Raw genomic sequence first — 24,860 nt, 5'->3', positions numbered from 1 at the left:
AGTAAAAAAAAAAAACCAAAACACATAAAAAATTAGAAAGCCGACCCGGACACATTAGTGACACGTGGTTATATTAATAACACGCGGCTGGCAGTCCACACAATAGTTAATTAGTTACGCACACATCACTTGTGAATAAAAACCATATAATATATACACAATCCCTTGAAAAATCAAGTGAAAGTAAAAGAAACCAGAAGAATGATGATAGGAAAGTGGTGGAGATCTGTGGGAAGAAGCGTCGGAAAGTGTGATGGTCGGTACGATGGCGTGAGGACGATGGTTGGAAAAGCCTCGAACCGAGCTGGTGTTCATGGTTCAAAACTTCCCAACGCTAAAGCACTTGACAATGTAACTCAAAACCTTCCTAAATTAGTTGATATTTCAAGATTCTCGTTGTTTTTGTTCCCTAACGAAAGCTATTTTTCATAGTAACTATGAAATTCTTCTAATGCATACTGTATATAGGAGGAAGAGATTAGGGAGAGGATTAATAAAGGGAAAGAAGAGAAAGAACACAAAAGAAGAGAGGTTGAGAAAAAAGTCGAAGGCTCTCATCAAAGACGATCTAACGGCGACGATACGTCATCTTCCGACCGGTGATGATCATGATTCATGATTGATGATGGTTTTTGTTTCCTGCTTAATCACTTTAGAATATACATACAATATGCATTGTAATCTTTTTTGTTTCTTCGAATCTTATTTGTGTTGTGGCCTGCCTCGAATAAATATAATGCAATTATCATTATATGAACTGAAAAGCCCAAATATTAGAGGCCCATTAAGTGTGGCTTATCCATCTCCAACTCCCTCCTCTCTGTCTCGTCTCCCTACAATCACACAGAGAAGAGAGTTCGAATTTTCGCCTTCTCTTACTCCTGCGCTGAATGAATTTTCAATGGCTTCTTTAGGTACGTTTACATATTTGATAAGTGGTTCAATATTCTAGTTTCGATGATGTTGTTACAGAGATTTATAATCCCTCAAAGCTTTGTGCATTGCAATAATTTAAAGTGTTTCCACTGAAATTTTTTTAAAAAAAAAAACTTGCAGATGTTATTACAACTTCACAAGTTTATCTTACTCCATTGGTGGCTCAACGTATCAGCCATGCTAAATTCTTACAAATCCCATTGAGACAATTCACCTTCTCAAAGCATTTAGAACTCAATACGGGTCTCCCTAAATCGACCAAACTCGACGAAGCTGTAACCTTGATAGAGAACTCATCATGGTCACCCTCGAATCTCTCCTCCACTCCAGAGGCCTACACAGACCTTCTTCATGCTTGCATCTCCGCTAAATCGCTTCACCATGGCCTCAAAATCTGTTCTTTGGTTCTCAACGACCCTAGCCTTCGTCACAATCCCAAACTACTTGGGAAGCTCATCACACTATTCTCTGTTTGTCGTCGATTGGATCTAGCTCGGAAAATATTCGACGATGTAACTGATTCGTCACTACTAACTGAGAAAGTGTGGGCGGCTATGGCGATTGGGTATTCTAGAAACGGGTCACCACGAGATGCTTTGCTTGTGTATGTAGATATGTTGTCTAGTTTCATTGAACCTGGGAATTTTTCGATTTCCGTTGCGTTGAAAGCTTGCGTCGATTTAAAAGATCTTCGGGTTGGTAGAGGAATCCATGGCCAGATTGTGAAACGGAGGGAGAAGGTTGATCAGGTGGTGTATAATGTGCTCTTGAAGTTGTATATGGAACGTGGCTCATTCGATGATGCACGTAAGCTGTTCGATGGAATGTCTGACAGAAATATTGCTACTTGGAATTCTTTAATTTCGGTACTCAGCAAGAAAGCTCGGGTGCATGAGATGTTTCATCTCTTCAGAAAGATGCAGGAAGAGAAGATTGGGTTTAGTTGGGCGACTTTGACGACAATATTGCCCGCTTGTTCACGTGTCGCTGCTCTTCTCACGGGGAAAGAGATTCATGCACAGATTCTGAAATCCAAAGAGAAACCTGATGTTCCGTTGCTTAATTCATTGATGGATATGTATGGGAAGTGTGGCGAGGTTGAATATGCTCGGAGAGTCTTTGATGGTATGTTAACTAAGGATTTGACTACATGGAACACGATACTCAACTGTTACGCAATCAATGGATATATTGAAGAAGAGATGAATCTGTTTGATTGGATGATAGAGTCAGGCGTTGCACCTGATGGGGTTACTTTTGTTGCTTTGTTATCTGGATGTAGCGATACAGGGTTTACGGAACATGGTGTTAGTTTGTTTGAACGTATGAAAAACGAATTCAGAGTTTCACCGGCCTTGGAGCATTATGCTTGTTTGGTTGACATCTTGGGCCGAGCTGGTAATATCGAAGAAGCAGTCAAGGTAATAGAAACAATGCCATTTAAGCCAAGTGCATCCATTTGGGGATCACTGCTCAACTCTTGCAGGCTCCACGGGAATGTTTTAGTGGGAGAGGTTGCAGCAAAGGAGTTGTTTGTTCTTGAACCTCATAATCCAGGAAATTATGTTATGATTTCCAACATTTATGCTGATGCGAAGATGTGGGACAATGTGAATAAGATCCGGGAGATGATGAGACAAAGAGGGATCAAAAAGGAAGTTGGTTGCAGTTGGGTACAGGTTAAAGATAAGATTCAAATCTTTGTTGCCGGAGGTGGATACGAGTTTCGTAGTTCAGATGAGTATAAGAAAGTCTGGACAGAACTACAGGAAGCAATTGATAAATCCGGCTATTCTCCTGATACGAGCGTAGTGCTTCATGATGTTGATGAAGAAACTAAGGCAAATTGGGTTTGTGGACACAGCGAGAGACTTGCGACAACTTACTCCCTAATTCACACAGGTCAAGGGGTTCCGATAAGGGTTACCAAGAATCTCAGAGTATGTGCAGACTGCCATTCATGGATGAAGATTGTATCGGAAGTAACTGGGAGAGTCATAGTCCTCAGAGACACAAATCGGTTCCACCATTTCGCTGCTGGTATCTGCTCCTGTAAAGATTACTGGTGACTGGTGAGGTATTATTGTATTTTGCAACAAGTGAATAGTAGAGGAGTCTAAAAGACTGAAGTTGTCGAACGGACAAGGTTTACGACTGGTCATTTCATTCTTTTTGTAATGCTTTTGATAGCGGAAGCAGATAAGACCGCGACAGTGCTTGAATGTGCTGTTATGAGAAACCCACTTGCCAAGCATCATTGTTGGAGAGTAAGAATTTTGAAACCCAAAGCAATGCAGCTAATTGAAACAAGGACACATTAAACATTAACAACTTTTCTCCTTCGACATGATTAATGACCAGCGGTATGGGTGATAAGAGGATGTTTCTGGTAAGCAAACTAGACATGGAGGCAGACAGAGATGTCAAATAGAAACCTGGGATGATTCTTGTTTATGACAGTTGGAACCATCATCAGACTCGCGGAGGATTATGTTCGAAATGAAATAAAAGTAATGTATCTTTGGTACCTGAAACTCTAACTAAGAAGCGGGTTGGGGGAAACATGTTGAAACCACAGAAGCAGCTGAGCTTCTGGATACACAATGTGATGCCTTGGGTGCAGTTTCCAGCTTGTAGTTGTGCAGCTGTATGTCTATGCATAATACGAAGCACGGTTCATCTTTGTAATTATCACACTTTCACTGGTCATGTTCATAGTTCTCTAGTTATAGGAAGACATATCTATATCTATGGCATATCTGTTCTTACTTACAAAAACTCAATTACATGTCAAAGTGTTTTGTTATTGATATGTATAACTCAGTTATATGTCAAAGTGTATCGTTAAAAATCCTTATTCTAATTGGATTAGAATATAGCTTTGTGGCGTTCGGTTATTATATATATACCTAAACACTTGAAGATACATAAATGGCATAAGAGTTTTTTTCTAGGACACATCCATCTTCGTGTTGACTTGAAAGATAATGATGGAATCTATTTTCGACGATCTATTTAGTCTTGCACTAATTTACAGCTACCTCGTGCTTACCACTGGAATTTCCAACTCCGCCGTGTTTCTGGTTTGGATTTTGTATCTCATGCTGAGTTGCATTCTCTGTTATTATGGTTATGGTGATGGTGATAACGACGACTACGACGACGATAATGATGATGATGATGATGATGATGATGATGATTATGGCAACAGTGGTTATGTTACTGTGTCACCCATATATATCATTGAATTAGCCAGTATGATCAATTTTTACATTCTCCGAATCAAGTCTTCATCGTAGACTTCAGCTCTCAAGACTTAGAAGATGGTTATTTTCCTTAACTGTTTTCACTTAAGAAATAAAAAATTGCAACGTACGATTTGATAATTCTTATAATTACTAGTTTTATTATTTGCTTATTGGTTGATCCCAAAAAGGACTCAGCATATGTAACAGCTATATATATGTGCAAGAAAAAATATACATATATAAATTGGTTCTAATTGCATGAGAAAGCTAACTCTTTCGACTATATCTCCCAAAAATTTCTTTGGAAGAACAGACTATTCACACAAATTTGTTATCGAAATCAAGAATGAAAGTGATGTTTTTGCCAAAGAAAAATAATAATAATAATATTAATTATCAAGAAGATAATTAAAAACATGATGAAAAATATAATCAGAACTTGGAAGTATATAACAAGAGGGAAGCTGTGGATCGGACAAGTTTTGTCAGCTTTACAATATTTAAAAATAATAAGCCTTAATTGAGGATTTGAAGATCATACTTTTTCACATTTTAATTAGGCTTATCGCATGTCAAAGAGTATTTAACGAAAACAAGTAAAAAATTAGGAACCCACATAGTTAGAATGGAATTGTTTCTTTTTTTAATTATTTCTCTTGCTTTGGATTTTTGAAGATTATAATTTGCGTTACTGCCAACATTATCCATATAACTTCCTAGTCCAACTATATTATGTTCCTACTTAGAGGATAAATAATTTTGATTTCAAAATATGTCATTACAAGATGGGGACATATCAAATAATTTTGATAACAAATTAACAATATAACTGAAAGATTATATCAAATATTCTTGAAGATCTTTGTATTTATCTTTCTTTTTTATATATATCTTATTCTTTATCTTGTTATGATTCCTAATTACAGTAGTAATTACAATATGGACAGGGTTTAGACTTTTTGTTATGTTATTGATTAGTATATATATACATAATACCTGATCAAGCAAATTAATTAGGATTGGAAGCTAAGAGCTAATTTCTCTACGTACGATCACGAACTGTGTTTTTGTTCCTTGCGTTCTCTCGAGTACGATTTTGATCTTCTTCCAGAAAAAAAGGTTTAGAAGATGTCAGAACTACACAATCTAATACTTATCGTGATAATTTTTGGGTTTTTTTTTGTTTTCTTCGGGATTTTGTTCGGGTTTACATATTGCGTCGTTAAATGTTGTGATTGTCTTGATCATGAACATAACAACAACGATGATCAGGTCCAGCCTGATCATGTCTCTATAACCATCATCACGGGATGTGTTGGTCTCCACCCTTTCGTTCTGCGATCAATCCCCATAGTCGAGTTCAACTCCAAGGACTACAAAGACGTCGTTGAATGCGTCGTTTGTCTAGCGGAGCTCGCCAACGGAGACAAAGCTAGGGCTTTGCCTAGCTGCGATCATTTGTTTCACGTTGCATGCATCGACTCGTGGCTTTGATCACACTCCACATGCCCTATATGTAGAAAGATGGTTCGTTTGGAGCAACGAGTAACCAGACAGGAACTTGGCCGCGCCGCCCACGAGGGTTTGACCCAAGATCACGAGCCGACATCCGAACATCACGAGCTTCCCACAAATCCACCTCCTAGGAGCAGTGATACGACGATGACTGAAGACGATGATGGTTGCGGCAAAGCAAACGAAGATGATGGTTGCAGCGGAGCAGACGAATATGATGGTTGCGGCGGAGCAGACGAATATGATGGTTGCGGCGGAGCAGACGAAGATGATGGTTGCGGCGGAGCAGAGGAAGGTCCACCGGATCTAATGACGGTCGTGATAGACATTCCGGCGAAATAGATGAAATAAAGCCCATGTTAGTCATTATGGGCCAAGTACATGTGAAGATACGGTCCATATATACATGTATTAAACTACCGTCCATCTTTTTCTTTTGTAATTGTTTACAAATTTTGTGAATTTAGTCGTATATACAAAAAGAGTATATGCTATATTTTCATGTCATTAATTTTGTTTGACAGCGAATCTAGTAGTATAATTTTAAAGTCCATATATTTCAACTTGCAAGAAAGATACGAATTCGAATGATACTGTGAATGTTTTTTTTGTTTGCAAAGATAAATAATTGTAAATAATAAATAATTGGGAAACATTTACATATCTCAACGCTCTCTTCTGACAAACAATTTTAAAATAGATAAAACTGGTGTATGTGCAGCAGCACGTTCGAAGCGTGAGCGCAGACAAATCTATCTATCTAACCCAACCAACCAATGTGGACCTTTGTGAAGAATAATAGGCAGTCTCGTAATTGTCATAAGATACAAATACGAATGAGTTTTATAAAAGTACATAATTGTGGAGTTTTGGAGAATTAGTTTTTTTTTTTTTGTGTGTGTAAACCCTAATATAGAAATGTACATACGAATTATGATCTTTCTATTATTTATAAACATACTGTATATGGTATTTGATCGTGGTAAATTTTCTGGTGTTACTTGTTTTCAAAAATGAAAAATCAGTGGAAAATACTTTAGATAAGTCTCTCTCGAGTCTCGATTACTGCATCATATGCCCTGTATTTGCAACTTGTTGTAAAGGATTATGCAAATCGTAGCTGTCAACAAAAAAGAGAGTATGCAACTTGTTTATTAAAAAATTATTTCTTTTAGAAAAATATTAACGTTAAACGATTTTTTTCATTCTGCTTTCCTAGTTTTTTTCTAGTATAAAAAAAAAGTAAAGTTCCCCACCTTAATTAGCTACTTTAAATATACAGTATATATAATGAAAGATTAATGATAAAGAAGGAACCAAAATATTCACATGAAGATTATAACATCAAAGACACAGGAAAGATCGTCAAAAGCAAAGTAAGAAAATGAAAGGAAGCATGTGATCATTACGAGTAATACTGTATGCTTTTCCAAACAAGGGGAACCAACTTCATCTTTATATGGGATTTACTTTAATCGATATGGTTGGGGTTATTTTGTAATCCAATATTATTAGCATCTTTTATTTTTGTTTCAAAATATTAGATGTTTTCAAATTTTTATTTTAAAATAATACCAATTTATTTAAAATACTGAAAAAGAGATAAAATGATATGTTTAAAAAAATAATACCAATTCATTGGCTTGAATTGAGTTATTTTGTTGAAAATAATAAATTTTATATATATATAAAAGTATAACTTTTTATATAATTTAAAAGGGAGTATATGGTATTAAATGATATGGCTGGGATTAATTTTGTAAACCAATATTTTTATAGCTAAAAAAAGAATTCATATCTAAAGTTTCTACTTTCTTTGGTAAGACCCAACAAATAGTCAATTTCCTGTATCGGATGCTTGAATTTAGGGTACAATATTACAAATCTATTTATTTGAAAAGTGTTTCTTGATTTGGCCAATTAAACTACCGACACTGAAATAAACATTTCTTTATGTGGATGGCTTCTACTGAAACTATGTTGATTGTTGTAGATGACAACTACTGAAATGACGTTTACAATCTTACTAAACATATGACATATAGCTAAACTACGTGTTCAATGAAATCAGAGAAATGGTTGCTTATAGATGTTACATGTAATATTTGTTAGTTACTTAATTATCATTACACAAATTAAAGTTATTAAAAGAGAGCTAGAGGTTGAGTTATACCCAACAAAACTTGTATTCAATATTTACTGTCATCGTCTTTGGTGGAATAATCTTTTTTTCCAAAAAAAAAATCTGGTAGATGGACCCATGACAGGCTTGCAGCTAAAGGCCATAGCCATCGGCCTAAATACTTTACAGTTTATTTGTATTATTATTATTAGCTTCAACAATAATTTCGGTGATTAATCGCTATGTAACACTTTTGCTTTGCCTTAAATACATACGAAACATACTATAATGTTCTGACACATTATTTATAAGAAACATGAATTAATTCATTTTATTTCTGATTACACATTTACGATTTTGATAGGTAAACAAACAGTCCTTTACAACCAGGATTTAGCATAATGGCCTATTTTAAATAAATAAAAATTGTTGGTTACATACCTATCAGCATTCAAACGCAATTATTTTTATACGTAATGAATTTGTTTTTTTTTGATACACGTACTATAGTATTAAAAAAAGTTTGAATACTTTTTGAATAATATGTATATATGGTGATATTGTATACCTTAAAGAGACACAAACGTTAACAAATCAAATTGAAAATAACTATTGTATCTGAAAACGACGGTCCAGTTACACACCAATTGAATCCAAAATACATATAGTTTTTGTATCAACTCGAGATTTTCCATATACAAATTCAATGAAGAAACGAATATTAAAATCACAAAAAGAAGAATATGCTTTTAAGTAAAGGAAAAAATGTACATTTATTTGTCGGTTAATGATATTGTGTAATCCTAGATATAGTGTCCTAATATGTGTATGAGGATAAACGTGGACAAAGAAAAAGTCATGGACTCATTGGTGGTGAGTTGAGTTTCACTGGCCAAGCAAAGTAACGAATATATTGGTAACAAACTAATCGAATATATAACACTAGTCACTAAATTACAGATTTGGCAAAGCGACAATAGACTCTAGCCCCTGTCAATTGGCAAATAATATTATTTATATTCTAATTGAAAACATGACCAAAAATAAAAACCTTATCTTTATGAGCGTCTGAGCACCCAGTGGAATTTATTTATTTATTTTTTTTTCGGGAAAATTCCATTCGAATAATAATAGAGTGAAGAAAAGTAAGCAGAATTTTTTTTTTTTTTAAATAATATCTTTGTTTGAATTTTAAATTTAATCAAAATATAGTTTATATAAACACCAACTCTGACGAGTACATTCATCACTCACACCAGTGGCACAAAACAATGGCACCATCAATGAAAGAAATCTTCTCTAAAGATAATTTCAAGAAAAACAAGAAATTTGTTTTGCTATCCGCCGCCGTTGCCTTGCTCTTCGTAGCCGCCGTCGCCGGCATCTCCGCCGGAGCTTCAAAAGCCAACGAAAAACGACCTCTATCCCCTTCGTCTCACGCCGTGCTAAGATCCTCCTGCAGCTCCACGCTTTACCCTGAGCTATGTATCTCCGCCGTGGCAACTGCCGGCGGCGTCGAGCTAACGTCTCAAAAAGACGTCATCGAGGCATCGCTTAACCTAACAAAAACCGCCGTGGAGCACAATTACTTCACTGTGAGGAAGCTGATCAAGAAGAGGAAAGGGCTGACGCCGCGCGAGAAGACGGCGCTTCATGACTGTTTGGAGACTATCGATGAGACGCTCGATGAGCTCCATGATGCTGTGGAAGATCTCCATTTGTATCCAACCAAAAAAACTCTCCGGCAACACGCCGGAGATCTCAAAACCCTCATTAGCTCAGCCATTACCAACCAGGAGACCTGTCTCGACGGCTTCTCTCATGACGGCGCCGATAAGCAAGTTCGTAAAGCTTTGTTGAAGGGCCAGGTACGTAAAACATCATGAGTTCTTTATCCTTTGCAGTTCACATATAGAAATATGTGAACTTTAATCTAAATACCGCAAATGTAAGACAAATTCATTTGTTTTCGTTCATTAAACTTTTTTTATGGAATAGATAATGGCGAACATAAATCACTAGTTCTGAAAATGTATGTAGTGGCAAAAATTATATTGAGTTACTAGCATACTACAAAACTAGATATATCATACCTCACATCATAACTGTTAACTTCATACGTCACATCACGTAGACAACTTTTTAGAGCTTGTTCATTTTTTACATTGAGATATTGTTAGCTAGTGCTGGTCCATGTGCATGAATAGTAGCTATCTATCGTTCTTGTTAGCTAGAGTATATACCTTCAATTATTTGTTGGTAACACAATTTTTGGAAAATATAGCTTTATAACAAAACGATTAAATGTAGATTCACGTCGAGCACATGTGCAGCAACGCACTAGCAATGATCAAGAACATGACTGATACGGACATAGCCAACTTCGAGGCAAAAGCAAAAGTCACTTCAAACAACCGTAAGCTCAAGGAGGAGAATCAGGAAACCACGGTGGCTGTAGATATTGCCGGAGCCGGAGAACTAGACGCACAGGGATGGCCGACTTGGTTATCCGCTGGAGATAGGAGGCTTCTTCAGGGTACGGGTGTGAGAGCCGACGCCACCGTGGCAGCTGACGGTAGTGGTACATTTAAGACGGTGGCTGCTGCGGTTGCAGCGGCCCCGGAGAATAGTAACAAGAGGTATGTCATACATATAAAAGCCGGAGTTTATAGAGAGAATGTGGATGTTTCTAAGAAGAAAAAGAATATAATGTTTATGGGAGATGGTCGGACGAGAACTATCATCACCGGAAATAGAAACGTCGTCGACGGTAGCACCACTTTCCACTCCGCCACCGTTGGTAAGCAATTCGTTTAACTTTTTGAAAAATATAATTTTAAAAAAGAAGCAATTATGCACGATTGTGGTCCTTTATTTGGTGGAAAAATCTTTACTCTTTTCATGCACATTAAATATACACATGTAGATTCTTGTCTTAGTACCCCCACTATAACATATATTCGCACATGTAGCACCTACTAGTAACTAAAATGTGAATTTGAATTTGCCGAAATGAACAAAAAAACTTAGTTAGATATGAGTCAGGAGGGAGTCTTGATCCATTATGTTCTTGGCTTTATTCATATGCTTTTCCAAGTCAGTAGTCACGTTATGTTGGATTGGTTTTGATGGCTCATCCACTCGTGAAGAGAGCCGTTTGTGTTTATGGAGTTGCCACCTTTATTGACTTTTCTATCTTACTTTGGGCCCTTAATTAATCTGGTTTCATCATTTCAGTACAACTTTAGTATCATTGGCATGGTTTCTTTATTCCCTTTATAATTTATAAAATATTCGTTACACTTAAAAAGGTCATATTCTAGAAAATTAATTAAGTACTGTATGTCTTAATTAGTCTTTTAGCTAATGATATGTCGTTAAGTAACCGTTGTTTCTTTCGTTGTCCACAGCTGCTGTCGGTGAGAGATTCTTAGCTCGTGACATCACTTTCCAGAACACGGCGGGTCCGTCAAAGCACCAAGCTGTAGCTCTCCGTGTGGGTTCTGATTTCTCAGCTTTCTACAATTGTGACATGTTAGCTTACCAAGACACTCTCTACGTCCACTCTAACCGTCAGTTCTTCGTCAAGTGTCTCATCGCCGGAACCGTCGACTTCATCTTCGGGAACGCCGCCGTCGTGCTCCAAGACTGTGACATCCACGCCCGCCGCCCCAACTCCGGGCAGAAAAACATGGTCACGGCTCAGGGGCGTACGGATCCTAACCAGAACACAGGGATCGTTATCCAGAAATGTAGGATAGGTGCCACGTCGGATTTACAGGCGGTGAAAGGTAGTTTCCCGACGTATCTTGGCCGGCCGTGGAAGGAGTACTCACAAACGGTGATAATGCAGTCGGCTATCTCAGACGTGATCAGACCCGAAGGGTGGTCCGAGTGGACGGGGACGTTTGCGTTGAACACTCTGACTTATAGAGAGTATGCGAACACGGGAGCAGGGGCTGGAACTGCAAATAGAGTGAAGTGGAGGGGCTTTAAGGTAATTACGGCTGCTGCTGAGGCTCAGAAATACACGGCTAGTCAGTTTATTGGTGGTGGAGGTTGGTTATCCTCGACCGGTTTCCCCTTCACGCTCGGTCTTTAATTTGAGATATATATATTGTTGTGTACTTCCTAGCGTATTTATTGTTGTTGCTTAAATGTTATTATTGCAGTTCGTGTTTCATTTTTGTTTTGTGTTGTGTTGTGCATTTTTTTTTTATGTTTCTTTCTCTAGATCGTAGTGTATTAGCAACGAGATTAAATAATGCGGATTTTTTCGCCTTTAGAATATGGATTTGAGAGAGAAGCAATGTTGCCTATTTTGATGATGATTGATGTCACAATAAAAAAAAAATATGTCTTTTCTAACTTCTATCTCTTTTAATATGTCCATGTCCATATTAACCATTGAATTATATATCAAACAATAATTCCCTGGTTTGGGAATGCTTATGTTTACAATATTATTGATTAACCGACCGCTAAAGGGTTTTATGATTATTATTGATTTTTTTATTTAAATAACATGATTATTATTGTTATAAACTTACAGTTAAAGGGAACAAAGCAGAGCCATGATAATTGTGTTAGAGGATTATTCAGTAAATGGTGGAGTATAGAAAATTCATGAATGGTAACGATAATTGCGCAAGTTTCGGTTAATTTGTACGGTGAACCACGATTAAGAAGAAAGGTCTCATGGTTGACCTAAATTAGAATAAGCTGGCCAAAGTTGACTTCTCCTCCATGATAACATCATCATTACTCAATTTCGTATCTCGAAGACTCGAACTTTCCTTTCTACTTGTAACGTGTAACGTGTTTAACATCAAATTCAAAATGATGAGCATTGGCCTTTTGGCAATGGTAGCGCGCCTGGTTATATTGTCCGAACATGGTTCAATCTGAACGAATGTCATTGTAACAATGAGTACCACATCCTGAGCTTAAATCAGATTAGTTTAGCAATCCTCGATTAGTATTAACTACTAAGAAGTACTTACTAACTATACCAAATGTAAGTATGTAACCATATCAAGCAAAACCACAAGAGATGTAAATGATATGCCACATGACAAGAAAACACATGGCGGTATTCGAGTTCGTGGACTGTAGATGCCCGATGGCCTTTTTACACATGTAGGCTTATAGTCTTCTATATTTTCATCCCTTTATATATAGAGATGTATTCGTTTGGGTACGAATGGTAATAGTTAATATTATGCAAAAATTTGGCCGATTGATCTAAGTGTTCATTAATTTTAGATAAAAAAAATAATCTCCAAGTAGACTCCAACTCATACTAGTTTAAAATTTTCTGTTGCATCCTTGTTAACCCACTTTTTTGGTTCATCTTAAGGGGATTTTTTAGACCACAGAATCACTCGATGGCCAGAGATATAAAATACATCTTCCAATGAGAGAAATGAATGGATCAGTTAACAACCTCATTAAAACCAAATATTTTTTGAATATGATATTTTAATTCCATAAACGACATTTTCTAGAACTTAGACAACTGTCTTAGTATTTTGCAAGAAACCGATCTCCAAAAGGCCACAAGTAATTTGAAATCACTACAAATATCTAAGCAATCATATCATTAAACTCGTAATCCTAAACTTCCATAGTTTCCATAAGAAAAAACACGCTAAGCCAAAGCATTAGTATACCACGTATTAAAAAGATCTTCCAAGAAAATCATAATGCAAACATCAACCATGCGTCTAAAGTTGTCAATTAGATACAAATAAATAATCAAACATATTTTGAAGATAATTTCGTGCATTAAAAAAAAGACTATTCTAAATACTTTAAGCACACTATAAACAACCTACCAGTAATTATTTTAATCCAACACTTTAATATTTTAACCATGTAAATCTTTTGTATTTGACAATATACGTTGACAATTACGAAACAATGTGTTCTACATCGACTTTTCCTTATATGCTTGTTAGCTTCGTTGGAATGATTTGCATGTGGTTATCGAGCAAAGGACTTGAATTATTTATAGTAGTCTCTCTAAAATACATGTGCAGAGTGTGAGTTTCACTTTCTATGGGCCGACAAGTGAAAATGATATTTTAACTTGATGTGTACAAAAAAGACAAACATCTGGACTTTGACTTGCAACTAGTCTAGTCTTAACGGCTTAACGCTCATAACCAAACCCGTAGACCCAATTCGTGGTTTTCTTCTACTAAACCAGATCGAATATTTTGCAATAATCGTACAGAATATTCAATTACTATATGGTGAAAGACCGTGAGAGGAAACTACCTAATGAAGATTGATTTGATTTAAGAATTAATTAGTGACAGTAAACGACCTCATGGATAATCATGAAATGAATTAGTGACAGAAGATGATGAATCTTCCACATGCCTAATCCTAATGGACCATTTAACTCACACTTCCTTAAGAAGCATCACAAGAATAGACGCGTCACGTTAAAATAAATATTCACATTTCCCAATTCCACCACTTATATAAAGCCATCCATCAAAACACCAATTCTTATTCATCCCCGTTCAAAAGTAACTACAACAAAAAAAGGTATAAACCCTAAGAACTTAGTTTGAGTGTTTTTTTTATTTGTTATGGATACTGTGAAGTCAATCAACAAAGGCTATGGCAAAGTAGACGAAGCTCAAGATTTAGCGTTGAAGAGAAAGACAAGGAAGCGGTTGATTTACATAGGCGTTTCCGTCGCTGTTCTTGTGGCGATTATAATCAGCTCCGTCGTCGCCGTCGCTGTTCATAGCCGGAGAAACAATTCGCCTAAATCAACACCGAGTACAGTCCCTGAGTTGACTCCAGCCGCTTCACTCAGAACTGTGTGCAGTGTGACTCGTTTCCCCGCTTCTTGTATTTCAAGCATCTCCAAGCTTCCATCGTCCAACACGACGGATCCGGAGGTTTTATTCAAGCTCTCGTTGAAGGTGGTGGTCGACGAGCTCAATTCCATTTCCGATTTGCCGAGGAAGCTCGCGGAGGGGACTGATGATGAGAGAATCAAATCGGCGCTGGGTGTTTGCGGAGATCTGTTCGACGACGCGATTGATCGCGTTAACGAGACTGTTTCCGCCATGGATGTTGGAGACGGGAAGAATATTTTGAATTCGACTAAGATCGACGATCTCAAAACGTGGCTCAGCGCCGCCGTTACAGATCACGACACGTGTCTCGATGCGCTTGACGAACTCAGTCAAAACAAAACGGAGTACGCCAATTCAACAATCTCACTGAAACTCAAATCCGCCATGGTTAATTCAACCGAGTTCACCAGCAACAGCTTAGCGATCGTCGCCAAGATCCTCTCTACGCTAAGCGACTTCGGTATCCCGATTCACCGTAGACGGCTCCTCAATTCGAATTCGGCCGATTCGTTTCCGAATTGGGTTAGCCCAGGCGTGAGACGGTTACTCCAAGCGAAGAAATTAACGCCTAATGTCACGGTTGCGGCGGATGGCTCCGGGGATGTGAAGACGGTTAACGAAGCGGTGGCGAGAGTTCCGAAGAAGGGGAAAACGATGTTTGTGATATACGTGAAAGCAGGTACGTATGTAGAGAATGTGCTAATGGATAAGAGTAAGTGGAATGTTATCATCTACGGTGACGGCAAGGACAAGACCATTATCTCCGGTAGCAAAAACTTCGTCGACGGGACTCCCACTTTTCAAACGGCGACGTTTGGTAATCTCTCTCATCTTATTTATACCCTCTCCCCTTTACTTTCTTTATTTCCTGGTCTAGAATAAAAACTTCTTTTACTTTTTTACCCGATTGAGTAAGTGATACTGGGTAGGCTGGTACTGACAGTACTTACATGGATTTGGTAATTTATATTTACCTACCTTTAAGGACAAAACGCTGTCGTTTTTAACACTAACGAGTTTATTTACCATTCACGCAGCAATTCAAGGCAAAGGATTTATGATGAAGGACATCGGAATCATAAACACGGCCGGAGCAGCGAAGCACCAGGCCGTTGCATTCCGATCAGGATCCGATTTCTCAGTCTACTATCAATGCTCCTTCGACGGTTTCCAGGATACGCTCTATCCTCACTCCAATCGCCAATTCTACCGTAACTGTGATGTCACCGGAACAATCGATTTTATCTTCGGAGCCGCCACCGTCGTCTTCCAGGGATGCAATATCCGACCGCGTCAGCCGCTTCCGAATCAGTTCAATACAATCACCGCCGAAGGTAAAAAGGATCAGAATCAAAACTCTGGTTTGTCGATCCAACGATGTACAATCTCCGCCAACGGGAACGTAACTGCTCCGACATATCTCGGCCGTCCGTGGAAGGAGTTTTCGACGACGGTGATTATGCAATCGGTGATTGGTCCAATCGTGAAGCCGGCTGGGTGGATGTCGTGGGTTTCGGGTGTTGACCCACCTGCGAGTATACTGTATGGAGAATATAAGAATTCGGGTCCTGGGTCGGATGTGACCAATAGAGTTAAATGGGCCGGGTACAAGCCCGTTATGTCTGATGCTGAGGCAGCGAGGTTTACGGTTGCCAATTTTCTCCGAGGGGCTGATTGGTTACCGGTGACTGGAGTGCCGTATCAACAAACTTAATGGCTTAAACCATCTTCATTGCAAGGATCTTAGGGGGTAAGATCATTGCAATGAGGATGCCCTATAAAAAAATACCATTTCCTTCGTATTATTTAGATTATCTTAAAAAAAAAATTAAAGATGCTTTAGATAGATATTCTTATGTTTTAAAATGCAATATATTCTTTTGTTATTTCAAAAAAATATATTTTATTTTTAATGTTTCATGAAGAAGCTCATCTATTTTTTTGGTCGAGACGAAGAAGTATAGTTAGTATTTTAAAAAACGGTCTAGGCATTTAAAAAATATTATTATTGGTTTAAATTAAAGTACATTTAATTTAGAAAATTTGGATAAATAACACATGTACCTATACTTTTTAAAAGTACTGTATCACTAAAGGAGAAAATTGTTTTAAATGATAATCTGTATTTTTAAAACTTTTAAACATTTTATAACATATGTTAAGAACCTTGTAAAACTATATAGAAATATTTTATAACGTATATATATTATACAAATTTAAAATGCGTAGTTGTGATAGTTTTCAAACTTGACATATTCCTCAACTCAATGGATCCTCTTCTTCTTGCGATCGGGACCTTTGGAGACTACAAAAACCACGGACTGGTTTCCAGCGTTACTAACCAAGTCACGTGGCTTGGATAACATCAGTGATGACGGACGAGGAGGCCAAAAAATATAATAAGACAGCAGTTTTAGCAGTATAACTCGTTTAGTATAACTTAAACTATTTGTTTACGTTTTATCCAAACTTAGGGGGGTGTATTCAAAGTAGCATTTTAAGAGATTTGAGTTTTAATGAGATTTTGATGATTTTAGGGAACTTTATATGATTTATGTAAAATCCTTTCAAATCCCACATAAAACTATGAGATTTGGATTCTTATATTTTTAACTAAGGAAGTTCTCTAAAATCCACTAAAATCCTCTGAAATCATTTAAAATCAAATTCACAAACTGTTTTAAATAACAGTGGATTTTAAGGTGGATTTTAAAATGATTAGTTCAATAACACTGGATTTCATGAGACTTTTTAAAATTCATGATTGAATAACACTGGATTTGTGAACTTTTTACAAATCACTTGAAATTCCACTTTGAAATTTTTCTTTTAACGATATGTAGAATGTCGATATAGACATATAGTGGAAAGATTTGTGTGACACAATAAGAAAAACAAAGAGGCAAAAGTTACATATATTTACTATTTTTTAATTTCCATCATTTAATATAATTTTGTTTTCTAACTTAATTTTATATTAATTGTAAATAATACTAAATTTAAAAATGTATGAACTATATAAACACTTTATATAGACTTTTAAGGTTGATTTTTTTTTTTCTTTTGTTTTTGTGTACACTTTAGAAAAAGATAAACCTCTCTAAATATATGTATATAATTATATATATAATAATTTTTAGTTTTAGGTATCTCTTAACCATTAAAATCAAGGACTATATGATGTAAAGTGTGAACTTACATTTGTTATCAAGCAGCTTTTTAATTTGTCTGTTTCTACTTTTTAATAAGTATATGAAGCTAAGATTAGATGAAGTCATTAATTAAAATGGTTCATTGGGGGTTTCTTATAAGTTGTCATATATACGTAACGAAGACATCTACTTCCTTATAAGAAACTTTACACACAAAGAGAAATGAAGTAAAAATGGAGCCTTGTCGTCGTTGCCAGAAGTCGCAGCGATCATGGATACGGTGGTGTTTGGAGGTTGTGGAAAGTTTCTCAATCATCTTAACTGTGATGTTTATGCTTTTGGTGGTAAAGGCTCTGTTTTGGAACAGAGGTTGTGAAGTGAAGTCATCATATAGACGGATTTTGACTGATAAGTCAACGAATAGTTTGGGAGCAATCTGCAACGTGACGTTGTACTCAGATCAGTGTTACTCGACGCTCTTGTCGGTAAATTCTACTGAGCCTAGAGTTCTCTTTAGGGCTTCTTTGGTCACAGCTGTCGAAGACCATGTGAAGATTCTCGGGGTTTTTAGTAACCTGGTTTCATCTGATGAATCTGTTTTGTCTAGTTTGCAAGTGTGTGATGAGATGATCGTTGATTCGTTGGAGTATTTGAACGAAACAATCGAACGTTTTGATGAGTTTGGGAAGATTATGACCAATGCGGAAATCGATGAGATAAGAGGGAAGTTGAGTTACGTGATCACTGATCACGACACTTGTTTGGAACGTTTTGATGAGATTATGGAGTTTGATTTCTCGAGTTACAAGAGAAATATTGGGAAAATTAAGAGACTTAGAGATTCTATGAAAAAAGGGAGAGAGCTTGTGAGCAATAGCTTAGCCATTGTGACTAAAATCTTAGGTCGATTAACCAAACAAGATGATAACAAGAGTTTACTTGGCTTTTTAGAAACAGAATCGGGTTTTCCAGATTGGTTTGGTAATGAGGACCGTAATGCACTTTTGACATGCGACTTGACTCCTAATGTAACGGTAGCCAAAGATGGGACTGGACAGTACCGAACAATCAGCGAGGCTGTGGCTTCTGTCCCTGAAAAGAGCAGTTCAAGATTCGTTATACACGTAAAGGAAGGCCTTTATGTTGAAAATGTTGAGGTGACGAAATACAAATACAATGTTGTAATGTATGGCGATGGGAAAACGAAGACGGTCGTTTCCAGTAGCCTTAACAGGATTGACAAACCTAACATCGATACCTTTCAAACCGCCACTTTCTGTAAGTCAAGTAATTTCTGGTTTTTTTACACGTTGGGTTTGGTTCTAATTGGGACAGGTCATGTTTTGGTTTTGCAGCGGTTAGTGGAAAAGGGTTCATTGGTAGGGATATGAAGTTTGTTAACACAGCTGGACCAGAAAAGAAGCAGGCTGTAGCGTTTCATTCAAAATCATGCCAGTCCGTGATGTACAGATGCGCATTCGAAGGATACCAAGACACGCTTTACTCGCACGCTGGAGAACAATTGTACCAGGAATGCGACATTGTTGGTACCGTCGATTTCATTTGTGGCCAGGCTGCTGCCGTGTTTCAGAACTGCACCATTCGGCCTCGAAAATCTATACCAACTCAACTCAGTACCGTGACGGCTCAATCTGCTAACGATCCAAACGTAAAATCCGGTTTTTCGATAATCAACAGTAAGATTTACCCCTTTGAAGGAGAAAATCTAACAGCGACCACGTATTTGGGACGACCGTGGAAGAGTTATGCTACAGTGGTGGTGATGAAAAGCCTAATCGGGATATTGATTAACCCTCAGGGTTGGGTTCCGTGGGACACAATGGTGAATCCTCCAACGACACTTAACTATGGAGAGTACATGAATTATGGACCAGGTTCTGGTGTGGGTAACCGGGTTAGATGGATTGGATATAATCCGAATATGACAGAACTAGAGGCGCGCCAGTTTACGGTTGATGATTTGATTAACAAACATGGATGGTTAAAGGAAACATGTGTACCCTATAATGGTTCTCTCTAGCAGAGTTTCTCTTGACTATAAATTGTAGTCCCCGGTTTAAGGGTTGTATAAACGATTAAGACAAAAATTTGTAGACTCAAAGCTCAATGAAACTCAAACTCGATATAATTCATAATCTGACTAATACAAAAGTGAGAGGTTTTGTGCCATTTGTGAAAGAAAGTCTTTTTGGTTTAGAGAACAGGAAGCAGACAAGCCTGATAAATTACCCAACCGACCAGGTAAGGTAAAATGGAAGCGAATGCCGGTTTAGTTCTTCATAGACGACTGATGACGGCTTCAACCTCCTGAGGAGTGTAGAGGTGATAAGCTGGTGCAACTTTGGCAATGTCGACGTTGTTTGGTGTCACCTATACCAGAAATGTAGAGTATCATCAAAATGACTATACAAGAGTTGGATTCAATAGGCTTTTAGTAAACAAGCTTGAAATCAGTTCAGTACCTTTTCTTCCATTACTTGCTTTAGGATAGATACAGCGACTGTTTCAGCTTCTTGAAGAGTTAAATCCTGCAAAAGTTGTAAAATTGAAAAACCAAAGAGATTCTGTAATGTACCTGGGATTGTGAAACAATCAAGTTATTTTTACCTTGTTGAATTGCTCTTGGAGAGAACTATCAGCTCCTTCTGAGCCTGACCCAATTGCCTTTGCATTGCATTGCCAGAATGTTCCCGATGGATCTGTGTAGTACCTGTACAAAATTGAGTTGTTTTACATTGTTGTACACCAATTTGAAATCATATAGACTGTTGGAGAAGGAACTAAGCTAAATGAATAATAACTTACAGGCTCGGTCCATTTTCATCATGCCCAGCAATGAGAAGGGATACTCCGAATGGACGAGACTACAAAAATTCGTGAGACTGAGCATAAGTACATTCACATAAAAAGGAGATAATAAAGAACCAAAGATTATTTGCTAAAAAATTATGGAAGAGTTAGGGAATGTTATAGTGGTGCTTGCAGAGCTAGATCTATCAATTCATAACTAAAACTTAATCCCCAATTCAAGGGTTATCTCTGGTACTTGATCATAAATTCCAAGCAGAAAGAAGTGATATCCACTAAACATTTACTACGTTATCAAGAGAAATGGAGCAATTGATACCATTGACTCTTCTTCTCCTTCACCAAACCGTAAAGCCAGATCGCACAAAGCTTGAGTTGTAGATTCTACAGTCATTGGCTCACCATACGAGAACCTGTGGTTCTGCACAACATTAAAAACCAGTTGGTAACAGAAACAACTTTTGATGTAAGAAACAAAACCGTGAGAAACAGAAACTGAGATCTCACTTGAGTCTCTACTCGTGCATGCTCAACAAGTGTTCGTGCGTCAGCAATGAGACCACTCATAGCACAACCTATATGGTCATCAATTTCCATAATCTTTTCAACACTGCTCGGCTCCTACTTAAAAGAAAAAAAGAGACTGAGAAAGCAGTCACAATTATAGGTAAACTCAAAACGGTTTTACTTTGTAATACCGCCCTTCAGATTCTATCACTCAGTGCCAAATCAAGACTAAATTTGTAGTGAAATTAAAAGTGTGCTGAATCATAAAGGCACAAAATAGCAAAGAAAATAGTACTTCTTAGATGCTAAGCTACTAACAAATCAACCAGTTGGAATTGCTAACATAACAAATGTAAATAAAAACAGGGGAAGCTCGCATGAGTCTCAGAAGTAAAACAGCAGGAGAGAAAGTATACCAGCAAGGTCGAGGTGATACGCTTCTCGACTGCAAGGACAACTCCTTCTTTTGTCTTTACACCAATCGCAGTGGAACCAAGCTGCAACCAAACCATTACAAACAAAACCTCGAGGTTTAGTGGATACACAGTCTAATAGTTATCCCCAACATAGCTCACTAACTCGAGAAAGGATTTAAGAAATCAAATCCCAGAAAAATGCCAACTTTGTTTAGATTCTAGGAAAGCTAATAGCAGCTAGAGTAATCGAGAAATTACCTTGATAGCTTCAATGGCATACTCCACCTGAAACAGACGGCCTTCAGGTGAAAAGGTATTGACTCCTCTGTCATACTCAGTCCTTCGATAGCCAAAAAAAAAACACACACAAACTTGATCAATACAAACACAATAATCGTTGGATTCAAAAGCGAACCCAGAAACGATAATTCACGATTATATCGAAATCGAAGGAAGAAATGTTTAGCTTTTAACCTAGTGAGAAACATCTTCTTCTCGATTTCGATCTGAAATAAACCTCAATGTCTGCACAAAAAAGCTATAAACCCTAAAATTTTCACAGATCGGAGAAGAATATGAAACGATTACAGAAACTAAGAACTTGAATGGATGCGAGAAAGCTTTACCAGCTGAATTGATCTACGAATCGAAGAAACAACTCTTCTTCCCAGCTTGCTCTTTTCTAAGCTTCCGAAGAAGCACTCTTGAGTAACAAGTTAGAATCAGATGAACACTTGGGCCTTAAATGGGCTTCAAATTCTTATCAAATAGGCCTGAAGCTGAGTTAATATTATAAGTTGTTAAGCTAAATCAATTAGCCTAAACCCATAACCTATTTTCTTCCACTCGTATACGTGTGTACGTATGTTTCTCTATAAATCATCATCATAATAGTATATAAAATTATATGAAGATAATATTGATAATTGTACTGTGTGAAATATTATAATCCTAGTTGGTTATTATAATAAAACGAAAGTAATTATAAAAATTCGAGTGATGGTACGATATTTGATAAGTTAGGCCACCACTCCGGGATGATATAAGTGGACGACGATTCTAGAAAATTTGATAAATCAAAACTGTAGTGACGTATATTAACATCCCAACCCAACCTCCTCCTGAAACATGACCACAACTATATAAATAAAGAATTTATATACTACTGATCGAGTAATCAATCAATTAATTAGCATTATCTATCAACACTTATATTTTTAATTTTGGCTTAAGCGACAAAATAAAACAAAAATTGATTTGTGGAAGTGGTTTTTTTGTGTTTTTGTTGTTGTTGGTTGGTTAAGATAATTTGGAAGTTTGCTCCAAACGTTTCGTGGCCTAGCCTTGTCTATGATTCCACCATTTTGTTTTAAATAATAGTTGGTTAAAAATGGTACATGAACTATTGAGGATTCCAAAGTTGTTGATGACTCAGAAACATGTCAAGATTTGTGTAGTTTCTTTTTTTTAAGAATACACAAAGAAAAGAAAAAAGATTCGCATAAGCTCTAATTAAAAACTGATGGAAGAATATTCGTTATCATGTATAGTTTGGTTATACATAATTAAACCAGCGAGATAATATTAACATATATAACAACAACACCTTATTGAGCTTAGGAAGAGACAAGACTTTTTCCGATAAACTCTACAACGACGACGATGTCTCCATGTTTAAGCCAACACTTTAATCTTCTTCTTCATTGTCTAATCATAAACATTAGTTTAACAAGTCACCAATTATTTGACATTTGCAATAATTATTTGTCATGACTTCATAGATATACCGACACGTGCTACGATTGATTATGGTATTAATCAATTTCATTGTCACCCGGACGGCACATATAGGTAAACTTCTCTAATCATAAACCAAATTGGTCAAATAACCCCAAAGCTTGATGAAAAATAATTGCACTATTTTTTCTTTAACAGAGTAGTGATGTTATTACACGTACTTACAGATGATTTGACAACTGAATACACTAATATATATTAGTGTTAGGAATAATGTACTTAAAACAGACCTAAATGACTAGACATACACATGTATACGTGTAGATAAAATTCAACGGTTTCACAGTGTTTGGTTCATTTATAGATCAAACGTAAGAAGAAAAAACGAAACAATTTGAAGAACCCCACGAAAATGACAATTAAACAAATGATAACACTCTTATTGGCTATTATTTTATCTGCATCTTGCTTCTTTAAAAATAAATATTATTATATATTATAGTATAATTAAACTCAGATTCAACCAATTATAGGAATCCTATATAATAATTATTGTTTTTCAAGTTCTTGAGACCTATAAACCAAACATTTTGTCCAAAAAGAAGAGATTCAAAGTTTCTTCAGTAAGAGAAAAGAAAAGAAACACAAAGGGCTATAATATGGCCTATTCAACTAAACTTTGTCTTCCTCTTAGAACACCATGTTTAGCTCCAAAAACAGTGAGATCAAAGACTGTGATGATTCTTCAACAGAGTCAAGTTCAAGTTCAAGTCAAACATGTCACAGTTTCGCAGCCTCAGCCGATCAGATACTCCACCAAGAACACTGTATGATCCTCTTCTTTCTTTTCTTTTCCCCTGGAGCTGGTTCTTGATTTCTTGCAAATTTATATACAACCTATTTGGTAGGCAAAATATGATTTTTGAAATTTCGGGTTTTTGTTTTTCTTGAAACAGGTCTTTGAAGATCCGACGCAAGGGATCATATGTTACACAGATGATAATGGAGAGGTTATATGTGAAGGATACGATGAAGGTCCTCGTTGTCCCACACAGAGTCCAATGGTAGCTTCTTACTCAAGGTACGATTAAATTCTTAATCCTAAAATTATACTATATAATCAGATAGATCTTGTTGAAATGTTTATTAATCACTGGATTTGTTAAACAAACACAGAGAGGTAGAGATTCTTGATCTCCTGCAAAGAAGTTATCAAGAACTGAGGGGTGCTGAGAAAGATGGTCAAACACAGATGATTGCTTCACAACCAGAGTTAAAGATGATCGAATGGAGCAGCTTTGACTTTCTCTAAATCTCTTTTCTTTTTTTTCCTTCTAAAATCAAAATCTGTTCTCTCTTCAGAAATAGCCTCTTGAATAAGAATGTACATACATGAAAAAAAAGGCTGTGAAAGAAGCAGCCATTTGCTTCTTTCTTGTTTCGATATTTTGTAAGAACACAAGCATGGATATATATATATGTGTCAGGATTCTGATTTCAATCTTTTCTCAAGCTTT

At 36.8% G+C, this 24,860-nt stretch overlaps 7 protein-coding genes across 10 annotated transcripts; 6 read left to right on the top strand and 1 right to left on the bottom strand.

Moving 5' to 3' along the window:
• The first annotated feature begins 100 nt into the window (after window positions 1-100).
• Window positions 101-3,810, top strand: LOC17891593 (pentatricopeptide repeat-containing protein At3g14330). 3 transcript variants are annotated; one of them, XR_002834577.1, is made up of 4 exons: window positions 121-351; window positions 469-914; window positions 1,057-3,203; window positions 3,298-3,810. XR_002834577.1 is itself a non-coding variant. In XM_023785326.1 (3 exons), exons 1-3 carry the CDS (start codon window positions 202-204, stop codon window positions 3,003-3,005), a joined length of 2,154 nt encoding a protein of 717 aa, XP_023641094.1. In that variant the 5' UTR covers window positions 101-201; the 3' UTR covers window positions 3,006-3,772. The 3 variants fall into 3 exon arrangements, 2 of the variants coding, with proteins under 2 accessions (XP_023641094.1, XP_023641093.1); XM_023785326.1 differs by having other exon boundaries at window positions 101-339; window positions 848-914; window positions 1,057-3,772; XM_023785325.1 differs by having other exon boundaries at window positions 1,057-3,810.
• A 1,502-nt stretch (window positions 3,811-5,312) lies between these two features.
• On the top strand, window positions 5,313-6,041 carry LOC17893214 (putative RING-H2 finger protein ATL61). Its single transcript, XM_023785531.1, is given in 2 exon segments — window positions 5,313-5,832; window positions 5,959-6,041. Coding segments are annotated over 2 exon segments (603 nt in total).
• Window positions 6,042-9,057: 3,016 nt separating this feature from the next.
• Window positions 9,058-12,149, top strand: LOC17891875 (pectinesterase/pectinesterase inhibitor 3). The gene is made up of 3 exons (XM_006297156.2): window positions 9,058-9,689; window positions 10,132-10,621; window positions 11,232-12,149. Exons 1-3 carry the CDS (start codon window positions 9,093-9,095, stop codon window positions 11,921-11,923), a joined length of 1,779 nt encoding a protein of 592 aa, XP_006297218.2. The 5' UTR covers window positions 9,058-9,092; the 3' UTR covers window positions 11,924-12,149.
• A 2,180-nt stretch (window positions 12,150-14,329) lies between these two features.
• LOC17891418 (pectinesterase 1) lies at window positions 14,330-16,454 on the top strand. The gene is made up of 2 exons (XM_006297217.2): window positions 14,330-15,519; window positions 15,740-16,454. Exons 1-2 carry the CDS (start codon window positions 14,424-14,426, stop codon window positions 16,414-16,416), a joined length of 1,773 nt encoding a protein of 590 aa, XP_006297279.1. The 5' UTR covers window positions 14,330-14,423; the 3' UTR covers window positions 16,417-16,454.
• A 1,633-nt stretch (window positions 16,455-18,087) lies between these two features.
• LOC17890890 (pectinesterase) lies at window positions 18,088-20,010 on the top strand. The gene is made up of 2 exons (XM_006299909.2): window positions 18,088-19,132; window positions 19,210-20,010. Exons 1-2 carry the CDS (start codon window positions 18,088-18,090, stop codon window positions 19,893-19,895), a joined length of 1,731 nt encoding a protein of 576 aa, XP_006299971.1. The 3' UTR covers window positions 19,896-20,010.
• Window positions 19,979-22,315, bottom strand: LOC17893813 (proteasome subunit alpha type-5-B). 2 transcript variants are annotated; one of them, XM_023786637.1, is made up of 10 exons: window positions 22,233-22,315; window positions 22,081-22,144; window positions 21,865-21,946; window positions 21,607-21,687; window positions 21,191-21,304; window positions 21,003-21,104; window positions 20,681-20,739; window positions 20,483-20,585; window positions 20,338-20,403; window positions 19,979-20,245 (listed from the first exon to the last, which is right to left on the bottom strand). In XM_023786637.1, the coding sequence occupies exons 2-10, from the start codon at window positions 22,092-22,094 to the stop codon at window positions 20,153-20,155; spliced, it is 714 nt and encodes a 237-aa protein (XP_023642405.1). In that variant the 5' UTR covers window positions 22,095-22,144; window positions 22,233-22,315; the 3' UTR covers window positions 19,979-20,152. The 2 variants fall into 2 exon arrangements, with proteins under 2 accessions (XP_023642405.1, XP_006298446.1); XM_006298384.2 differs by having other exon boundaries at window positions 22,081-22,131; window positions 22,233-22,293.
• A 1,613-nt stretch (window positions 22,316-23,928) lies between these two features.
• Window positions 23,929-24,844, top strand: LOC17893756. The gene is made up of 3 exons (XM_006298604.2): window positions 23,929-24,170; window positions 24,300-24,424; window positions 24,520-24,844. Exons 1-3 carry the CDS (start codon window positions 24,003-24,005, stop codon window positions 24,653-24,655), a joined length of 429 nt encoding a protein of 142 aa, XP_006298666.2. The 5' UTR covers window positions 23,929-24,002; the 3' UTR covers window positions 24,656-24,844.
• Window positions 24,845-24,860: the final 16 nt, after the last annotated feature.

This window comes from Capsella rubella, unplaced genomic scaffold (assembly GCF_000375325.1).
Source record: "Capsella rubella cultivar Monte Gargano unplaced genomic scaffold, Caprub1_0 scaffold_3, whole genome shotgun sequence".
In the NCBI taxonomy this organism is placed as follows: domain Eukaryota; kingdom Viridiplantae; phylum Streptophyta; class Magnoliopsida; order Brassicales; family Brassicaceae; genus Capsella; species Capsella rubella.
This window is presented reverse-complemented; position numbering and strand designations above follow the sequence as displayed.

Excerpts from the sequence above, each read along its gene's own strand:
- LOC17893756 (XM_006298604.2), top strand. The coding sequence starts at position 24,003 with ATGGCCTATTCAACTAAACTTTGTCTTCCTCTTAGAACACCATGTTTA. Across the intron at positions 24,171-24,299 it reads GATACTCCACCAAGAACACT|GTCTTTGAAGATCCGACGCA; the intron begins GTATGATCCTCT and ends TTCTTGAAACAG. Across the intron at positions 24,425-24,519 it reads ATGGTAGCTTCTTACTCAAG|AGAGGTAGAGATTCTTGATC; the intron begins GTACGATTAAAT and ends AAACAAACACAG.
- LOC17891875 (XM_006297156.2), top strand. The coding sequence starts at position 9,093 with ATGGCACCATCAATGAAAGAAATCTTCTCTAAAGATAATTTCAAGAAA. Across the intron at positions 9,690-10,131 it reads AAGCTTTGTTGAAGGGCCAG|ATTCACGTCGAGCACATGTG; the intron begins GTACGTAAAACA and ends GATTAAATGTAG. Across the intron at positions 10,622-11,231 it reads TTTCCACTCCGCCACCGTTG|CTGCTGTCGGTGAGAGATTC; the intron begins GTAAGCAATTCG and ends CGTTGTCCACAG.
- LOC17891418 (XM_006297217.2), top strand. The coding sequence starts at position 14,424 with ATGGATACTGTGAAGTCAATCAACAAAGGCTATGGCAAAGTAGACGAA. Across the intron at positions 15,520-15,739 it reads TTTTCAAACGGCGACGTTTG|CAATTCAAGGCAAAGGATTT; the intron begins GTAATCTCTCTC and ends CCATTCACGCAG.
- LOC17893813 (XM_023786637.1), bottom strand. Across the intron at positions 20,404-20,482 it reads TCCAAGAGCAATTCAACAAG|GATTTAACTCTTCAAGAAGC; the intron begins GTAAAAATAACT and ends CAACTTTTGCAG. Across the intron at positions 20,246-20,337 it reads AGCAAGTAATGGAAGAAAAG|GTGACACCAAACAACGTCGA; the intron begins GTACTGAACTGA and ends TTTCTGGTATAG.
- LOC17891593 (XM_023785325.1), top strand. The coding sequence starts at position 623 with ATGATGGTTTTTGTTTCCTGCTTAATCACTTTAGAATATACATACAAT. Across the intron at positions 915-1,056 it reads ATTTTCAATGGCTTCTTTAG|ATGTTATTACAACTTCACAA; the intron begins GTACGTTTACAT and ends AAAAACTTGCAG.
- LOC17890890 (XM_006299909.2), top strand. The coding sequence starts at position 18,088 with ATGGAGCCTTGTCGTCGTTGCCAGAAGTCGCAGCGATCATGGATACGG. Across the intron at positions 19,133-19,209 it reads CTTTCAAACCGCCACTTTCT|CGGTTAGTGGAAAAGGGTTC; the intron begins GTAAGTCAAGTA and ends TTGGTTTTGCAG.